We start from the raw sequence: 18,240 nt of genomic DNA, 5'->3' as shown, positions 1-18,240 counted from the left end.
TTTGATGCAATAAATGTTTGTTGAATAAGCTGTTCTTCCTGATGGCACTTTCCTGTAGTTACAGTGTTCTTTCTCCGAATGGGATGTTGTTAGGAACAAGCTGAGTAAATCCAATAGTAAGGTAATTCCGTTTGGCGCCTGATAAGGGTATTCTTTTCTTTGAAAAGGATGAGGGCAGACCAGTTGCGGGTATAATCCGTAATCAGTATAAATCCGTATAAATCCGTATAAATCCGTATAAATCCGTATAAATCTCTATAATCTGAACAGTTGTCGGAAGTTGTCTTCTTTTTTTGTTAATGACTGGTGTAGTTGACTGCTTGCTGTTGCTGTGCTGGGTAGGCTGCTGGAACTGGAACGGGTGTGAATTAACCCGTTCGGCGGTAAATTTGGCTGCTAAATCCGGAGATAGTCGGAATAATATCCGAAGAAGTTTTGATGAAACTGACTTGTGCAGTGAACTCGCCAAACTTCTGGGCACCAGTTGTCGGTTTACCCGTTGTCGGGGTATGTCCCCGCTGGGTGACCGTGGGGTACGACTGCGTCTCGGCCTCGCACCCCAAGGGATCCGACTGAGTCTCGTTGGCAACTCGGCCTCGTAGGCAACTTGCCTTCTCTATCTCAAGGTTTACTGTTGGAGTTAAAGAACTCCTTTACACAAGTCTGTGCGTCTTCTAAATAGTCTAACTCCCGACTAAACACATACATCCACCAAGCTTCAAGCCAGTCCAAAGTTGTTCATAAATCCATTTATTGATATAATCCAACGAATAAATCCAAGTACAGTACAGTACAATTGGGGCTCCTATACAGTGTACTAAAGCAGAACCAACAGCCTAGACCCTCACACAGCAACAGTTAAAACACACTGATTTGGCAGGCGCTAGTTGCTCTGCTTATATAGTCTGCGGTTGGCCACACGTATTGATACCTTATTTGGAGTTGTTGCGCAACTTGAATGCAACTTGAAGTTGACCGATTTGGTCGATTACGTCAGTTATTTTTATAGCTTAATTAACTAAGTGCCCTAATGGGTTATTTATGTATAGGTAGACTTTGTTTTCAGAATAACTAAAAGTAGTTATGTTTATTTTAGCTTTATTTATCATTTGCGAAAGAAGTACTTGTGTTTAAATCAACCTTTATTTATTATTTGCCAAAGAAATGTCTGTAATTATTTTAACTTGATTTACATAGTTAGTTTGGTTGCCTAAGTTACCTATATGACTTTATTGCCCAAATTACATGGTTTATAACACATCTATAATGTGGCTGCTTCTACCGGCTACAATTTTTTCACCTGCCACCAGCTCGGCAGGTTTTTCCTATTAAATTGTCCGGTCAGGAATTGACCTAAACCGGAAATGAGTTCTTCTTTTTTTCCCATGTCGTTTTATTGGATATCACAACTTGGACATGCGTTGAACGCGTGATTACAATGACTTTGGTTTTAACTCTCGGTCATAATATAGTTATACGCTTTGGGCCTTTTTTAGTATATACATGTGTTGTGCGGCGACAGTACTTAAAAGGAAGGAGTTTCAAATAAAGGGCTTTATCTACTAGGTGTTTGTAATTGGGGTCCGAAGTAAGAGATTTTTATAAAGAAAGGCGGGCATTGTTTAAATGAAAATCGGAAAGGGATTTTTTAACAGAACGGAATAACTTAAAATTTTCGTCGGTGGGTGAAGAGATAAGGGTGTTTCTTAAATTATTAAGGGATTGATAAAGGGTATTAACATAATTCCGGGATTCTTTAACTAAACGTTTTGAATGTAAAATAATGAGGGATTTAATTTTAAGTTTCAAAGCTAACCAAAAATCCAAGGGGTTGTCATACATTGGGGCGAGTGTGGACCAAATGGGATATTGACGATTTAACTCATAAACAAAAAGGGGGTCAGAAAAGGTATTAACATTATTTTTCCATGGGCCTCTGCCCCTTGGGGGGCCAGAGACCAAATTAAAAGTGAGTGTAACTAAATCATGATCAGAAAAGGGGATGGAAAAAAAGAATGTTCTTTAGGAGTTAACTTAGCAGAAACATAAATTCGATCTAATCGTGATTGAAAACAAGAGCTGTGCCAAGAAAACTGAACTAAATCGGGGTGAAGTAATCTAAATGAATCCTGTAACTTAAAAAGGTTAATAAGTTGTGCAAGATTTGTGCTTGGTGCATGTGTTTTAATGGGGGGAAACTTATCTAACAAATGATTTTGAAAGTCTCGTCAGTAAATCTTCAGTAAACGAATAATTTTGGAAATTTGAACAAACAGAATTAAATATTCGACATATAAGGTCTCATTGGTGGTGATTGTTGCACTGCTTGACTGGCTTTTAAACTAGCAGGCACAATGATGTCGAGTTTGCGGATCGATGTTGACCGAAAATACAACAAAGTGGTTCTGATATAGCTCTTTTGCATGTGCAGATAAAATAAACCAACCTGCAGATTCTGTTTTACAGCACCACGTTTTGGGCTTTAAACAATAATGTTTGTCGATCAATTTAGCTACTTGCCCAAACAATGGCAAGTTCGTATATGGTGCATTAGATGCTATATGGAAGTGCAGCGAAACTTTGTGATTAAACGTCATACAAATAAGTTTACATCATTACTGTAATCGTCGGGCGGACCATGGGTAAATCACCCTTGGTTTAAGGCATTTATTAAACGAATCACTCTCAATGTGGTTTATCTAACAGGCCTGTCGTTTAATCAATCCTTCCATGCGTATTATTTAATCACAATTTTTCGAAATACATGTGACTAAAAATTGAGGCAATAGTTGAAAGGTTAACGTAAAGTTTTCTTTGTCATATTTGTATGTATTGTTTTTTTGGTTAAAATATATGGGCAATGTATTTTAACACAAATGACTTCTCGCATCTATATATTCAAAGCCCGCAACTAATAGTACCACCAACAGGAAGCATGTCTTTCTAACTACTCTGTCAACATTCTTCTAATAATTTACGTCCGCGGTATCGTCAGCCTGAACAACAATAAGCTCTTATTTTTATTGTGACAGATTATTTCTTCACTACTTTGACCATGGCATCCGTTCTTAAACTTACTTTTAATTAACTCTCAACAAATGTCTGATGCCCGAATGTAAACTGAGCTACGTTGCCGTGCTGGGTTCGTTGAATTGAGAGGTTCAGGTATAGCGTTGATGACCCAAAATGTCGGAAACTTTACATTGTCATTGCGGTGAGTCTGATAAAGATTTTCGGCCGCTAGTGTTATGACCTCTTTTGGTACATCGCGTCTGTTTTATCAATACGTTGGTAACTGAAGCTGAAGATTATACAGCAAGAGACATGCAACCGTATGAATTAAGCAATACATTTTTGTAATGAAACACGGATTACACCTGTAACAACGAAGAAGTTGTCGCGCAGCCCTATACCACACGGAATGTTGTCGCGTTTACCATTTGTTTAGAGTTGGCGTTATAGCTTATAAAGTTGCCCTGTTGTGCGACATAGTCTTCTGTGTTGAAGCGCTGCGTTTTAAATCACGTTTTTACTGCAAAAAATCGCCTTTGTGAAGTGCTATCATTCCCGCGTTAAGCACTTGCAAGCCGATATACCTACAAGTACGCGGCGTCATGAACGACCAACATTATTTTTTTTGAACAGCTGCAACTTTGGTTTGGTGATTATATGTGTTTTGCACCAACTTGTGATGAAAACAAGAACATAAATTCCCAAAAACATAAAAGTGGCCGGCGGAATCATTTTTTACCGTCGCCACATAAACGTGGTATTTTAGCCAAAAAGACGCCCCTGGTTTGCGCAGCCAGTGAAAAACCAGGCGCTAACTTAAAATCCATCGGTTCTGTCAACAAGTACATTGTTGGTTGCAGTGGTCAATTTTGGGTTGTTGGCAAGGCCAAGTGACCGCAGACTACAACAATTGATCAACAAATTCTTCCAGTTCACCCATTCACTTCATTGCACAATAAAACAACACAAATTCTTTCAAATTAACTAATTAAAAGTGCTTTAGATTTCCAGCATATAAAAAACATAAACGTTCCACATACATTTGGCACAGTGAGAGGAGCAACAAAATGTAAACACCATTCCAGCACATTAAAGAGAAATCGTCTTTTCAAAAATTTAAGATCTGCTGAAAACAGTGAAGAGTAGATGCAAAGACCAGAGGATTGGTTTAGTAATCCTTTGTGATCATCTTTGTGTCAAGGTTTCCACGAACGTTTAAATGTATTATTGGGTGCCACATTGCCATCTGCTTTACAATGAAATTGGTTATTCCATGGTACTTTATGAGATGTAAGTATTTTTATACCCTGAGACTTTGATGTCTTTGTTTCAGAGGATTTGGTGGCTCCTGTTTGGCTGTCATACTTTATGCTGCTATAAAATGTATTGGACTCTGATTCCTCGCTTTCACCTCTGGTTGATGATAAACTGAAAACACAGCAGTTAATAACATAAATTGTTTCTTCAAGACAGAAAGATGTTTACTGGGAAATTGGTTTTCTAAACATTGATTGTCGCTCGAAATTTTTCCCCAATTCTGGTGGTCTTGGTACAGATGGAGGTTTTGAATGTAATTTTGTCGAGTTTGAAGTTAGCTGGTTTTTATCTTTGAATCCAGACAGTTCTTTTGTGTGGTTCTGTGCATGATAAGAATTCCCAAATGAAGTTGTCTAAAAACATTTTTATTATGACACTGATTTAGATTAGTGACAGTGCTCACTTTAATGCAGTATAACCTTACGTTTTGCACCCAAATTATTGTAGACTTAAATATTGTGAAAAAAATATTATCATCAATATGCAGTTATTAATGTTTTTCTTCAATATGTGCATAGATCTGAACTACAACTCTGTATTGACTGCTTTGTCTGCCAACATGCTTCTGTTCTAATTTACTTTCTTGGAGACTTCCTTAGTTTTATTCACACAACGTTGATAGTTCATTTTCTGGCACTGTTTTGTTGGAAGTTCACCAGATTGAAACAAACTTCTACACATAGCTTGTAATTGAGACATCTCATCTGAAATCTTTAAATATGGTGAATGTACTCTGAAATTGCCAATAATGAACTATGCAGCCCTCAACTGAGTTTCAAGGGTCAACAACATCGAACAGAAGCCTTTATTATCAATCTGGTGGAAATTAATAAAGATACAAAATGTACCTGGACAACCATGGATTGGTGTTTGGCTTTGCTTCTTTGAAACTGTAAACTGCTTTCAGCAAATTTATTTTTATGTTGCTCTGGATTTTCCTCTTGATATCTTTTTAGATTTGATGAAAACTTACCACGTTGAGCTGCAACAAGAAAAAACAGAAATTGAATAAAAAAAAAGCAATTGCTTTGTTAAAAATGCAACCTGGATCAAGCATACTCTGCACGGACGGATCAAGACTTGCCAGATCACACAGACTTGCAGACTTTGTTGGAGAATTAGTTTGTCGATATGCGTCTTATAATTAACAAAGAAATTGATTTTCATTAATATTTTCATTGGTTATTTCATTACCCGAGTGGTGGTGACTCCTCTGGAAAGTATCAAGGTTTGACAAATTCAAGTTAGAAAGGTGTTGAGTAAGTGTTTTCAATTGCACGGGTGCCGAATATTGGCGAGCAGCTTGTTTCTCAGTTAATCTCTGCAAAGCATCAGCCAGTGCCTCATGATTTGGTGCTGAAAAAAAAGATCATTTTCATCATCTCAACTATGAGTTGTATTGACGATAAAATTCTAGATTACAACGTACACGTCTGGTAATGTAAACTACTTCCCAAAGTCCTGCTTGAGGCAGAAACAGGTCTTCCCGGGTTAGTACAGCGAGCTGTAACAAACAAATGTTCATAAAACTTTTTTCAGATGTTTCTCAGCACTCATTAACACAGAATAAAAATGTCATGCCTGAAATAGCACCAAATGGTTTAGCACTAGCTGGTCGTCGTTGTGACTGAATTGTTTTGTAGGGAGATAGTTTGGCACCATAGACAAGAGCTGTATGCTGCATAGATGTGTATGAATCAATGTGAAGACTGGTAGGCGAAAGCATGCTTGAAGAATTTGATGTCACTTCTCCTGCACAATAATCATGCTTTTCAAGCTGTAAATAGGGTGAAATGATCTTGTTTGTGGCAGTTTTAGCATGGTTTGGGGTGTTTTAAATCAGCTGATTACTTGGTACCAGGTTACTTGGTTTTTAAATTTAATCCTGACAAGTTGGAGCAAAATCGGAAAATTTCAGCACGCATTGAGTATGAATGCAAGGCCCAGGGCTTGATAAGCCAAAATGCCCTGTCAATTGGTCTACAAGAGCTTATATTGTGGTCAAGGTACACTGGTGCGCAAGTGCACAACTTGCCTAGCAACCTTGACATAAACATAGGAAATCGTCCATCCTGTCTTGCTACAGCATGAAACACTTCTGCGTCATTACTAAATATTTGCCTTGGTAAACTACTTAATTGTCATGTAGGTCCTGAAGAAATCCTGTCATACCTGAAGCAAAACTGTCGGAAGCTTTTATGGCTTTGCCAGCAACTTGATTTACTAAAGGTGACCCACTCTCTTGGTTTGTTCCATCAGGGTTTAATCTACAATAATTACTTTAATAAATGTTTTTGGACATTGTTGTAAATGGTAATCAAAACATCAAGTGTCGAAAACAGGGAAAATTACCGTGTTCGTCCGGATTTTGGTTTGCTAGCACCAAGAAAAACAGAAGCAGATTTGTTTTTCTGTGTGTATGCTGTGAGTACTTCTTCAAGTGAGAGTTCTGAAGCACTCACAACAAAAGCTCGGAAATCATCATCTTCAACATATTTTTCTCCTTGTCTCAAAATATTCTCAGCTGTAAGATCTTTTTGCAACCTTCAAAAAAAATTTTTTTTGCATAAATGTTGTTTGATGAAAACTTTATTTTCACCCTAATTGGCTTTTTTGTTCCATGCTTTCAGTTTCTTTGTGGTAAACATGAACAAAATCTCCAAGTTGCTTTGCAAGAATCCTTTTGCGGTCATATAGTGAAAGTCGGCGGCTCGGAACAACAACTGAAAATGGTTGGCGCAGATTTCCTGCAGCTCTTTTGAGAAATCTCATCACCAGGTCCTGGAAATTAATGATACTGAATCTGCTCAAGTTTTTTGGTTCACAATCTTTTTTATCACATACATATGGTTTCCATATGATTCAGAAGTCAAGTGGCAAAGGCGGAAGGGCAAAATACTACCTTGTTGTTTAGAATCAAATTACAGAACAAAGTAATTTACCATCTGTTCTTCTTGTTTAAGTACAACATCTGAACACTCTTTGATACGACTTTCAGACTCAATCATTAAACGGTGTTGAACTTTTGATAAGTAAGATGAAAATGCTTGCCTTGCTTGGATTTTTCTGCAATGGTCAAACATTACAAGGAAGGAAAATACAAAAATGACTATTTTAGATAATAAAAAATTGTAACTTTATGATGTTTTATTTTTAAAGAAATTAGGCATAATAAAAACAACCATTACCCAAGGTTTCCTCCACATCTTAAGGTTTCCAGAACATTTGTATTTTTCTTTTTTTGTTTGCTGAAACTTATTTTACCCAAAGATTCAACTTTTTGTTGGTTTTCCTTCGTTGATTGTTGTAAAGAAACTTCATCATCTGATGATGAACTTTCGGCTGCTGCCTGAGAAACAGTGGAGGAGAACTTTTTGATTTGATTCCCATCTTGCTCAACTTGTGTATGATCAGTTTTGTATGTGTACACTCTACGCAAAGGACTTTCTTTTTCACTATTTTTGTTTTTTAATTTGTTGCTTCGTGTATCTTGCTTCACTGACTCCATGCTCGATTTGCCAGAATCCTTTTCTTTGGATAAATTTTTTGGACTTGGGGGTTTTGGTGTTTTCGCTGAATTTGTCAAACTTTGAACTGATGTTTGAGAGGGAACTGTAGATATTTTGCTTTGATTTAAGATAAATTTTTGTGTGATTTCATTTTCACTATCTTCACCATTTTCAAATGAGGGCTTTAGTAATTTGGCATGCGATGAAGTTTTTGTGTCGACCCCTGCATAAAATATGTCAAGAAAATTATTCCAAAAAATACAAATTCGTCTTTAAAATAAAATTCTTTGCTTTATATTTATTTGATGTTATTTTTACCAATAGGAGTGTCTTTTTGTTTGGATTTCTTTCTGCTAGATTGGACTCGTTTACGTTTGCAAGATTCAAGTGAAAGTAGTTTGCGTTCATATTGCATTGATCTTTCTGCAACCAAATGATGTCTTCCTTCCAATATCTTAATACGGACAAAAATATGAGTTAACTAACATGAAGAACATGTTGGGGTTTAAAATTGGGTTTAAAGCAACGTGCTGCACCTTGCAGTTGGAAACAAAATGATACAGACAAGATTTATCTTTGTCAGTTGCATGGAAAAAAAATGGTAATAAAGGAGATTTGCACAAAAAAAAAGTCACCTGGCTTGCTGCAACGTTTTTCATTCTTGCCACAGCAGTTGAATAAGCTCCAACCATTGTCTTTGTTGAAAATGACCTTCATATTTATCAAGAAAGATGGCATAAGGTACATTTAACAATGGTAGTTAACAGTTGTTTGTGTAACTTACATATCAGGAAACAACTTTTGGGCAAGCATGTGATTTAAATTGGATTTGTACTCTAGAAAGGAACCATAATGTTCCCATGTTTCTGGAGTTGGAAAAATTCTTACAAAGCTCCCCCTCCTCTGATATTGTTCCCTGCACATCTTTAAAATTCTTGCCTCCTCAGGGGAAACACCACTACTGCAATCTTTTGAAAAACCAACAGCTGAAGAAGGCCTTTTTGCTTGAGTCTGATTTAAAAACAATTTGATGAAACAGGAAGAAAATACATTAATTATTATGGCACAAATTCTAGGTTATAAAACAACCAAAAAAACACACTTAGTGAGCTGCAGACATTTGTGCAAACAGTTTCATCATATCAGGTCTAATCAGTGTAGTTGTTGAGTACAGTCTTATTGGCTTAGTAACCAGGCAAAGGTTTCTCTCCTTTGTTGTACTAAACGCTGATCGGTTGGGAACCAATCTACGAACTTGAAAACTACTGTGGAGCAACTATTTAGTTACCAACTTCACTGATGAAACAGTATGCACTGACTACAGCTCAACTGATCATTATAGCTCATTTGCTTCTGAAACACAATTAATTGTTGCAACAGAGAAAAAGTAAAAATACAGGTTGAAACAAATACAAAATATCTAAAAACCAAATCAAGAAAAACAAACATATGTACAACCCAAAAAGTGATCGACTCAGGTAACTAAAAAAATCAATTTTCAGGTGAAGGATTTACAAAGGTAATGAACTGATAAATATTTTCTACCACACCAACACTTCATGCACCAGACTGGGTGAGAAACACACTATGGTGAAATGTTACACCCACCGCTGCCAAACTTGCACTTGAAGCAGATGCACTTTTTGAGGCAGAATATGGACGCTTCAACAAACATGTATTTACTTTTAGAAATATAATTGTCACGAAGGGCAATTAATGCTGTCATTGGTAAAACAGTGCACCAGTACTTGGTAAAATATGTATGATTATATATGATTAGAAGTGTGATGAACGTACCCGCATTACATCCAGTTGCTTCTTACTTTGTTTTCTTGTCATCGGATCAACACAACAAAAACCTTTTATCAAAACATGAAACTTATTTTGTTGCAAAAATATAATAGGTTTTGTCTATTTTAAAAATAGATTTAATAAAAGTGGGGAATTATGATTTTATGTCATCAGAGTAATTACCAGCCAAACTAAAGAAATCTGCCACCATGCTTGATTTGATTTTCAGGTCCAATGGAGCATCACTACAAAATATCCTTATTTACAAATGTGTGTGAATGTTTTCTAAAATATTTTTACCAAGCCAAGGAAGGTGAGAGGTTCCCCTCCAAAATCCATGGTTTTAAACTTTCATCTACCAATATGTCAAATCCATACAATTCTAAAAAAAATCATCAATCAATATGTTATAAACTTTGGCCATAATATGTGGCAACCCATTTTTCCTGGTGCTCACCAATACAATTCTCTTTATGGGGGACAAACATTTTGCAAGCAGTTGCTATAGGCAGTTCAGCTGCAAGTATAGACTTGATAATAACTGCTTCAATTTTCATCATAAGTTGTGTTGTATCAATTCCCTCCTGCTTCAGATACCTCAGCATAGCACTCATGCTCCATTTATTTCCATAATCCTCAACTTCAGGATCTTCACATCTGTGTTAATTTTGTGCTTTTTTTTATATTATTCAGATCGAACATGATTTTGCTCATACCGAACATAATCGTGACTTTTTTTGTTGATGGAATAATTTGTAAGATGCATCATTTGATTCTTTAAATGTCTATTAGTCTTTTCATATTTTACAGTTGCAAATCTAAAAAGTAAATGCATTCTGGTGAAAGTACAAAATGTCAAGAAAAATATAAATTATTTCCTTTAGATTCATAAAAAGTGAAAGTTAAAAGTCTACGGAAGCTGATGGCCCAAATCATGCAATATCAAATTATAACAAAGTTTTCTATTTGAAAAAGAGTTCTTACTTTTTTTAATTTTTCCAAACCAACTTAACATCACAACCATTGATTTCAATACACAGGGTTACAAACATGAAGGAAAAAGTCAATCAAACCTTGTGAGACCTTCTTCGAACATGTAGACAAGCAGTGGGTCATAAGACGTAACAGCCACATAAACACGTATGTCAAATTTAAACCCATCAATAAGTAGAGGATTGCTGATATATTTGCACACCATAATGTTATCCTCTAGTGGTACCTGATTTGGCTAAACACAAGTTTTCTTTATAGCTCCAAAATATCATTTCTATTAACAATTTATCAATTTTTATTTCAACAGTAAGAAACATTTTTAACCTAGTTTTAGTATGTTTTAATTGCCAACAATGTCTATATGACAAGTTTGTCTCAAACCCAGGTCAATGACTGAATTACGACCATAAAATTGTTGGACATTCCAGAAAAAATTTACCAATGCAGCTTAAGGACAGGTAAATATTCAATACAAACAGTTTGCTCAAATAACAGCCCACCTTTAGGCACTTTATTTATTATAAACATATCAAACCTAAATGTTTCAATTCTTGCAAATGTTTAGTCAGTTGTATGTTGACTACCATGTTATACATCAACATTTTTAGATTCATTTAAAGGTTTATTTATGTGCAATTTGTTTGTAACTTACATTATTTATCAAATAAATCCCCCTTCCCCTTGAGCTTGCAATAGGTTTCACAATCCATGACCCTTTCTCCTTCACGAAAGCCGCTGTAACAAAACTGCTTTTGGTATACAGTATTGGCATGAAAGCTGATTTTTTTTTACAAATCTTCCAAACATAATTTTAAAAAATTTCTACAGTTCGATATTCCACATTACCCATAGCTTCATACATGAAAATTGCCACTAAAAATTCTGACCAAATTACAAGGTAAGTTACACAATGTCACGTTTTGTATCGTTATGTTTTACCACAAAATTCTTGATATTCTGAAGGCATTAAATAACTTCTTGGTATGAAATCAAAGTGTTTGGTTCCTTTGGTATGTGCCATTCTCTCTATGTTTTTGTAAAGTCTGTCTTTTCTTGTAATTTCATATGACCTATAATCACACAAAATTAAACAGTTTGTTGGTATCCTGACCATTATAACAGATAAGTATTACAAGCTCAAATCTACCAGAACTAGTTTGAACAAACAACAAAGAATAACCAACCTTGGAAAATGATTCACTTTTTGGAAGTCCTGCAAACTCCTCAGGGAAAATGGTTTTAGGTGAGCTCCAGTCCACATCAAGTTGAAGTCTGCACTATTTGGATGAACCTTAAGTGAAAACAAAAAGAACTTTCAGCATCATTCTGTACATGCAATAAAAAAAACACTGTTGTTTTACAACATGATCTTCCGAAAAAAATTAAGTTGAGAGTTTATCTTAATTTTATTTATCAGAACATTTTCTTTACCTCATGAAAGCCATATGAGGAAAGAAGAGATCGAACTAATTTACTTTCTGTTTTCACCATTTTGTATGTGAGATGATATTTTTCTGTAAAAATAAATTCATATTTTGACTCTTGGCATGAAGTGTTAAAAACAGAAAATTCCAAGCAGTGATGCTCACTGAAATAACATAAAAATAAGAAAAAATAATGGTAAAACATTGCCTCCAATTGCTTTAAGTTTTCTTTCCTTTGTGATGAGACTTTCTGGTCGAAATATAATAAGCGGACATTTTTTCGAACCATTTCCCGTCCAGAGAAGTGCTGAAGACTCACTGAATACATTACGTTGTCATTAAATGCAAAAAGTATATTTTACTATAACATGTTCTCATGTTTCATGAAAAACACAAACCTTAGTTTTTGTTTAGATGGCTTATTGGTCTCTTCATCAGTTTCTTCATCAGAACTTGTCAAGGAAACTGATCCTGAATAATCAGAGGTAGTATCCACATCAGACATAATGAATGCACAAATGGTACCTAAACTGTAAGATATAATTAATGGAATATTTACATTTGGTTCTCTTGATTTTATGTAGGCTATGATGTATTGATTTATTCTCAAAGAAAACAAAATACCAAAAATTGCTGAAAAAAAAGGACTAAAATAGTGTTTGCTAGATACCAATTCAAAAAAAACACAGAAAAAAATAACCATCAGTTTTATTTATGCTGCAAAACATCGGGTAATCCGTGCACCTGCTAAAAAAATTCATTACACACAAAGAATTTCCTTTGTGGACTATAGTTAAACACTTTGCTGTTCCAAATAAGAATGTTTTTAACATTCAAGTAAAATAATGATAATACCCAAACATTACTCTTAATTTGATAAATTTTATTGCATAATATAAAAAAAAACAACAGATATAACGAATGAACAAACATTCACAGGTTATACAACTTCCCACATTTTCTCCCATGCACAAAACGTGCAATAACACTTTTAAACTTTTATTCGGCGTTCCTTATCACACGTTTAAAAAAAAATCGCCCGCAGAAGAAATATTAGACAAAGGGATTTTTTGCTAAATGCAACTGTTATTTATTTTGAGACGCTTAACAGAAAGATGACCCTTTTCAAAGAACAGACTTGACAATCAGATTTAAAAAGTACTTGTCCGCTTACCGACAAATGACCGCAAAGCTGCTGTAGCAACCATAGAAACACTACACACATATTCTACATGTACTCTATTGTTGTGCCATATAAAAATCTTTTCACTGTGGTTTAAAACCCAGGAATTATTGCAGGACAATTTAAATGGTATATTTTGAAAAAGAAAAAAAAAATCATTTTAGTTGCTTTCTACAGAGATACTTATGGCTTTGCAATAAATTTGTATGTAACTACGGTATAGCCTACACATTTAAAAATACATTTGGTTAGGGTCCAATTCCTACTCAGTTTTTTTAAAAGCAAAACAATGGCCAAATTTACGAAATGCATCAGACTTCTTTAGCGTTTCAATCAGAAGTTTCAAAACTTGTTAAAGTGACATTTTATGCACTGATATGCTGCCAAACGAGCAGCGTTACCAGTTGGGTGTTCGAGCTTTTTTGTTTCACCTTGCGCTTTGAGCGCATTTGGGCGTGTTTTAGAAACTAAAAGTTTTGATTGTTAGTTCATTAATTATGTGACAAAACGCTGATTCAGCCTTATTTCAATTACTTGGGCGTGTTTAAACAAAAAATGGCGCTTTTTAGAAAAAAAAATCTGGCAACACTGCAAACAAGTGTTTTTGTACAAATGCGAAATACATCGCGGTCGGTATTTTTTTCCGTTACGCTTGAGCAAAGGCGTGCCAATAGTGAACAGCACAGCAGCATGTTGATGCCACGTATGCTTCGCAGTTATGTGAGTTAGTTTTGAAATTACCTGGTATATTTTTAATCATTGTTGCTTGAAACTTCTCCTTATGGTATGCCAGATTTGTTTATTTGACAAATTGTTTTATCAACAGTTAACGGGAATTCGTTTTCTTTTCGGTTTTTCTTGTTTTTTTAATTATATTGAGCTAAATGGTTATGGTTTATTTATTTATGTATGTGTATGCTGTCAAAGTTCTCTTTGTTGGTAAACAGAGACGAAGATTAGCCAATGCTTTTTGTAAAAGGTTTCTAAACTGCAAAAATAATTCCTGAAACATTTACATTTGTACTGTAAAGTTAATTTTCTATCTCACATCTTTATTATTCTAAAACAATGGTTCAATATCATTGTCTTTTTGACTTCTACTGTTTGCAGAAATTATTGCAAAACATGGTGCAGTTAATTTATAACATACTATTCAGATTAGAAAAAAATGTTGTGCATGGAGGATAAATCCATTTTCAAAAAATTCACCGATAATCCGTGCAATAATAATCAGCTAATGCATTGAAATACGAAAAAACCTTGTGATCGTCCGCACAATTAACGATCCCTGAAACAAAATCCTTCGCACTAAAAACAAACTTTCCAATCTGGCATACTATATGTAAGAAAATAGAAAGAATGGCAAGTTATGTAAGCTTTTACATTAAGCAGTAATATTACATGCTATGGCATGATAGGCAGGATCGCCCCACTGCGCAGGTCCTTGCTTGGCGATCACAGCTAACATATCACGTTCATTAGGTTTTCGGGCTTGGCAGCGTATATGTGAAGGTTGCCTGGCAAGTTGTGTGCTTGCGCACCAGTGTACCTTGGCCACAATATACCCCATGAAACCACTGAGCTCCTGTAGCTCAGTTGGTAGAGCGTTGGGCCTGGTTTGGCCAGGGTCGTGAGTTCAAACCTCACCGGGTGCTTGATTTTTCAAATCTCGCTCCAACTTGTAAGGAAAAAGTGGCTGATCCAGCTAGGCTGCATTGCCTGGGCTGCCAAGCCCAAAAACCTCATGATCTTTTACATTAACCTGATCTTAAACTGTACTTTTCTGTTGTTGGCCCTGTCTGCAGCAATGCATGTTTTTCTTTATTTTTTCATGTTTTTTGTTTGCACATGAAAATTATTTTGGCACACGGTGTCTAATCATAAAACAATTAACTAAAAGTACCCAAGACATTTTTAGGATTTAGTTGCACGTGGGCTTAGGGGTAGCACATGCGCACACATGCAAAGACTTCTCCACGTCCCAGAAAATTGCCATATCCTGAAAACTGGGTGTTGGCACTGTAAAAAGACTGATTCATTGATTTCCTTTAAAATACAAACTTTTACGAGTTTTCCTAGAGTTATCAAGTTTTTAATATGTGAATACCTGCAGCTTCTTGATAACCTATGGTTCATAGTTGTTCGGATCTCGTCAGTTTATTGTACTCCTTTATAGCATAACTACACTTGCTATCACGACGGGAAAAACTAAAATTATTAACATAAATTTGAAACGATGGCAACACAATAAAATGCAGAAATCAATATCAGCCTTTTTTAATAGGGCCGGTATCAGAAAAGTGTTGCATAGAATATAAAACAGGGTGTTTGACAATTATTCATTGTACCTCCTCATAGTAAACCATGTCCTAATTTGTTCTCCCAAAAGGAAGTTGTCCAATATGGTTTCCCTTCCTTCAATATGTTGTGGTCATGATGATTTACGCTAACCCTAAAACACCAAATAAACCTTTGGTTTAAGCATTACAAGTTTTTTTGTCAATAAAAAAAAAAAAGAGAGGTAAAAGTTATGTCACAGGAATTGACAGACATGTGCATATCTTTCAGAAACACAGAAATGTATTTTTTTGTTTCTATAACATTTGTGTCAGCCCTCCTCTTGGCCAATGTGGAAGGGTTGAACTTTCAACTTCCAGCAGATACTGAGAAATGTATGCGGGAGGAAATTCACAAAGATATTTTGGTGACTGGAGATTATGATGTCAGCCAACAAGCTTCTGTGAAAGTTTTCCTCAAGGTAAATCTCCCTGCAACATGTAAAGTGAAGTAAATAGACAGTCCATATGAAAGTGGGGGAATTTATTAGATGAAATCTATATGTTAACACCTAACTTAATGTTTTTTCTAGAGGTTAATCACATGCTAGCATATGGAATATTTGCGTGTAGAATAGAGTATTTGAAAAAATATTTAAACTAAATTGAAAACCTTTTATGCAATAAAATGCAATAATAAGAAAAACCTGACCTGTTTGACCGAATAAACAAGAATTCATAGATACTTGTGGCTTGTTGCCATAACAACATGATATTAGCAGTTTTTGTTTGTTTGCCTCTTGCAGGTGACAGATTCCAATGGACACATTCTATATCAAAAAGATGAAGCATCCCAAGGGAAATTTGCATTTACAACTGACGACTATGACATGTTTCAAATCTGTTTTACAAGTAAAGCTGAATTTAAAGGTAAACAAGTATTTGAAAACACTGGTTTGTTACTAGTGGATAAATATTTTTGAACATTTAACTTTTTAATTAAACAAAATGCCAGCTTACCCACTTTGAACAAAGCTAACTTTTGTAAGTGTTTGATAAAGGAAAGTTGCCCCCACAAGATGTGGAACTGCAAATAAAGCGTGGAGTTGAGGCGAAAAACTATGATGATGTAAGTTGAAAACTAAGTGAATACTAATAAGCGTTTCAACATTTTGACATTTCAATTAGATTGCTAAGACTGAGAAATTGAAACCTCTGGAAGTAGAACTGAGGCGACTTGAAGACCTGTCAGAATCAATCGTTAATGCCTTTGCATATATGAAGAAAAGAGAAGAGGAAATGAGGGATACAAATGGTGAGAAACAATTCATAATTAGGCAAAAAACTTGTTTTATTACTTGTTTGATATTTCAATTATGAAATGTGCGGTATCAGTCTTGTATATCAACTGAATTATCCTGGTTTGGCACAAAGTCAGTCTTCTTAAAGATTACCTCCCCAGCATAATTCAGTTGTTTAATACTGAAGTAGCTCTATCTAAGAACTATCCATGTGCTTATTATTTTCCAGAATCTACAAACTCACGAGTTTTCTACTTCAGTATTTTCTCAATGTTGTGTCTGATTGGATTGGCAACTTGGCAGGTTCTCTATTTAAGGAAATTCTTCAAGTCTAAGAAGCTCATTGAATAGATGTTAGTCGGTTTATGCAATTCAGTTGTTGTTCTATCGCAGTTTTCTCTGGGTGTATTGGATTTTCATGTCGTCTTATTTTGCACTGTACTATTAGTAAAGATTAAAGGTATTCTGTCACAAAAGCATTTCAACAATTTAATGTTTTGAACTTTATTAAGTTTGTTTTATCACACCCGCCAAAACATGCATCTCTTTAATTCGTGGCTTGGATTTCAATGTTTGTTCAACAAAATGTTTTTATCTTGGATGTCAGTTGTGGGAATAAAGAGAAAATATTTGCATTTTTTCATTGTTAGTTGATAATATCACTTCTATTTCCTTGACTGCCGTCACCCACGCAAGTACGGGGTGTTTATACATATGGCGGAAACGAGCAAGGTGAGGTGTTTTAATATCACTACAGAGCTTGGATGTATTTAACTGCAAGGCCTGTAAAGAAATCCCCAGCTTACGTGTGGCATAAAAAAAAACACAGAACAACTTCAGAGTCGATACATAATTACAATTGCACCAAGCAGAGATCACATCAGATTGTAGAGGGAAACAAAGCTTTTACGGCAGACATCCCAGTCTGGTGTAAAAATCTGTGTCCGGGGAAATGTTTCTAAAAATATTTGGAATTTTAAACAAGTCATCTTAAATGCAAATTGTTTCAAAATTTTGGACTCAAAACTTGTTATTGTGACTAAAACAACTCTCAGGGATTAAGCTTCGACAGATGTAACTTTGGTTACTGCTCGGGCAAAATCCAATCCTAGACTTGTGGGGCCTGGTATACGCCGAACAAGGAAAAGTTCCTTAATTCATTGTCAAAACCTTTTCTGAAGTCGCAATTTCTCAGGTGGCGTAACTTTAAATTGTTCCAAGTGCGTTAGAGTGACTGAGCGGGTAACTTCTACCGCGTGCCAGTTGGTTAGTTAAGTGACCGAGACTAGTTGGGTGGCAGAGAGAATGTCAGAGTTTTTCGTTAATGAAGTGCGAACAGATAACACGTATTTAACAAGTTAAGATGAAAGAGGTCGGTCGTCGAGTCGGATGCCAGAAAACAGTGCGCGTTCTGCAAATGATTCCGTCTGCAGC

At 35.5% G+C, this 18,240-nt stretch overlaps 2 protein-coding genes across 2 annotated transcripts; one reads left to right on the top strand and one right to left on the bottom strand.

Moving 5' to 3' along the window:
• Positions 1 to 3,774: 3,774 nt before the first annotated feature.
• LOC145890709 (tubulin polyglutamylase TTLL5-like) lies at positions 3,775 to 12,572 on the bottom strand. Its single transcript, XM_082981850.1, has 29 exons — positions 12,445 to 12,572; positions 12,255 to 12,364; positions 12,054 to 12,136; positions 11,807 to 11,913; positions 11,562 to 11,692; positions 11,275 to 11,357; positions 10,703 to 10,857; positions 10,346 to 10,447; positions 10,087 to 10,286; positions 9,930 to 10,011; positions 9,813 to 9,874; positions 9,636 to 9,697; positions 9,447 to 9,500; positions 8,623 to 8,849; positions 8,474 to 8,549; positions 8,157 to 8,292; positions 7,518 to 8,061; positions 7,272 to 7,395; positions 6,929 to 7,110; positions 6,682 to 6,873; positions 6,502 to 6,608; positions 5,911 to 6,081; positions 5,759 to 5,833; positions 5,524 to 5,685; positions 5,374 to 5,466; positions 5,178 to 5,311; positions 4,498 to 4,682; positions 4,319 to 4,440; positions 3,775 to 4,261 (listed from the first exon to the last, which is right to left on the bottom strand). Exons 1-29 carry the CDS (start codon positions 12,549 to 12,551, stop codon positions 4,209 to 4,211), a joined length of 3,921 nt encoding a protein of 1,306 aa, XP_082837976.1. The 5' UTR covers positions 12,552 to 12,572; the 3' UTR covers positions 3,775 to 4,208.
• Positions 12,573 to 15,744: 3,172 nt separating this feature from the next.
• On the top strand, positions 15,745 to 17,441 carry LOC145890710 (transmembrane emp24 domain-containing protein 10-like). The gene is made up of 5 exons (XM_082981851.1): positions 15,745 to 15,987; positions 16,312 to 16,435; positions 16,567 to 16,634; positions 16,694 to 16,820; positions 17,036 to 17,441. The coding sequence occupies exons 1-5, from the start codon at positions 15,760 to 15,762 to the stop codon at positions 17,155 to 17,157; spliced, it is 669 nt and encodes a 222-aa protein (XP_082837977.1). The 5' UTR covers positions 15,745 to 15,759; the 3' UTR covers positions 17,158 to 17,441.
• Positions 17,442 to 18,240: the final 799 nt, after the last annotated feature.

The sequence above is a fragment of the Ascidia mentula genome, chromosome 2, assembly GCF_947561715.1.
Source record: "Ascidia mentula chromosome 2, kaAscMent1.1, whole genome shotgun sequence".
In the NCBI taxonomy this organism is placed as follows: Eukaryota; Metazoa; Chordata; class Ascidiacea; order Phlebobranchia; family Ascidiidae; genus Ascidia; species Ascidia mentula.
Note: the sequence above shows the minus strand (reverse complement) of the source record. Positions and strands in the feature narration are given on the sequence as shown.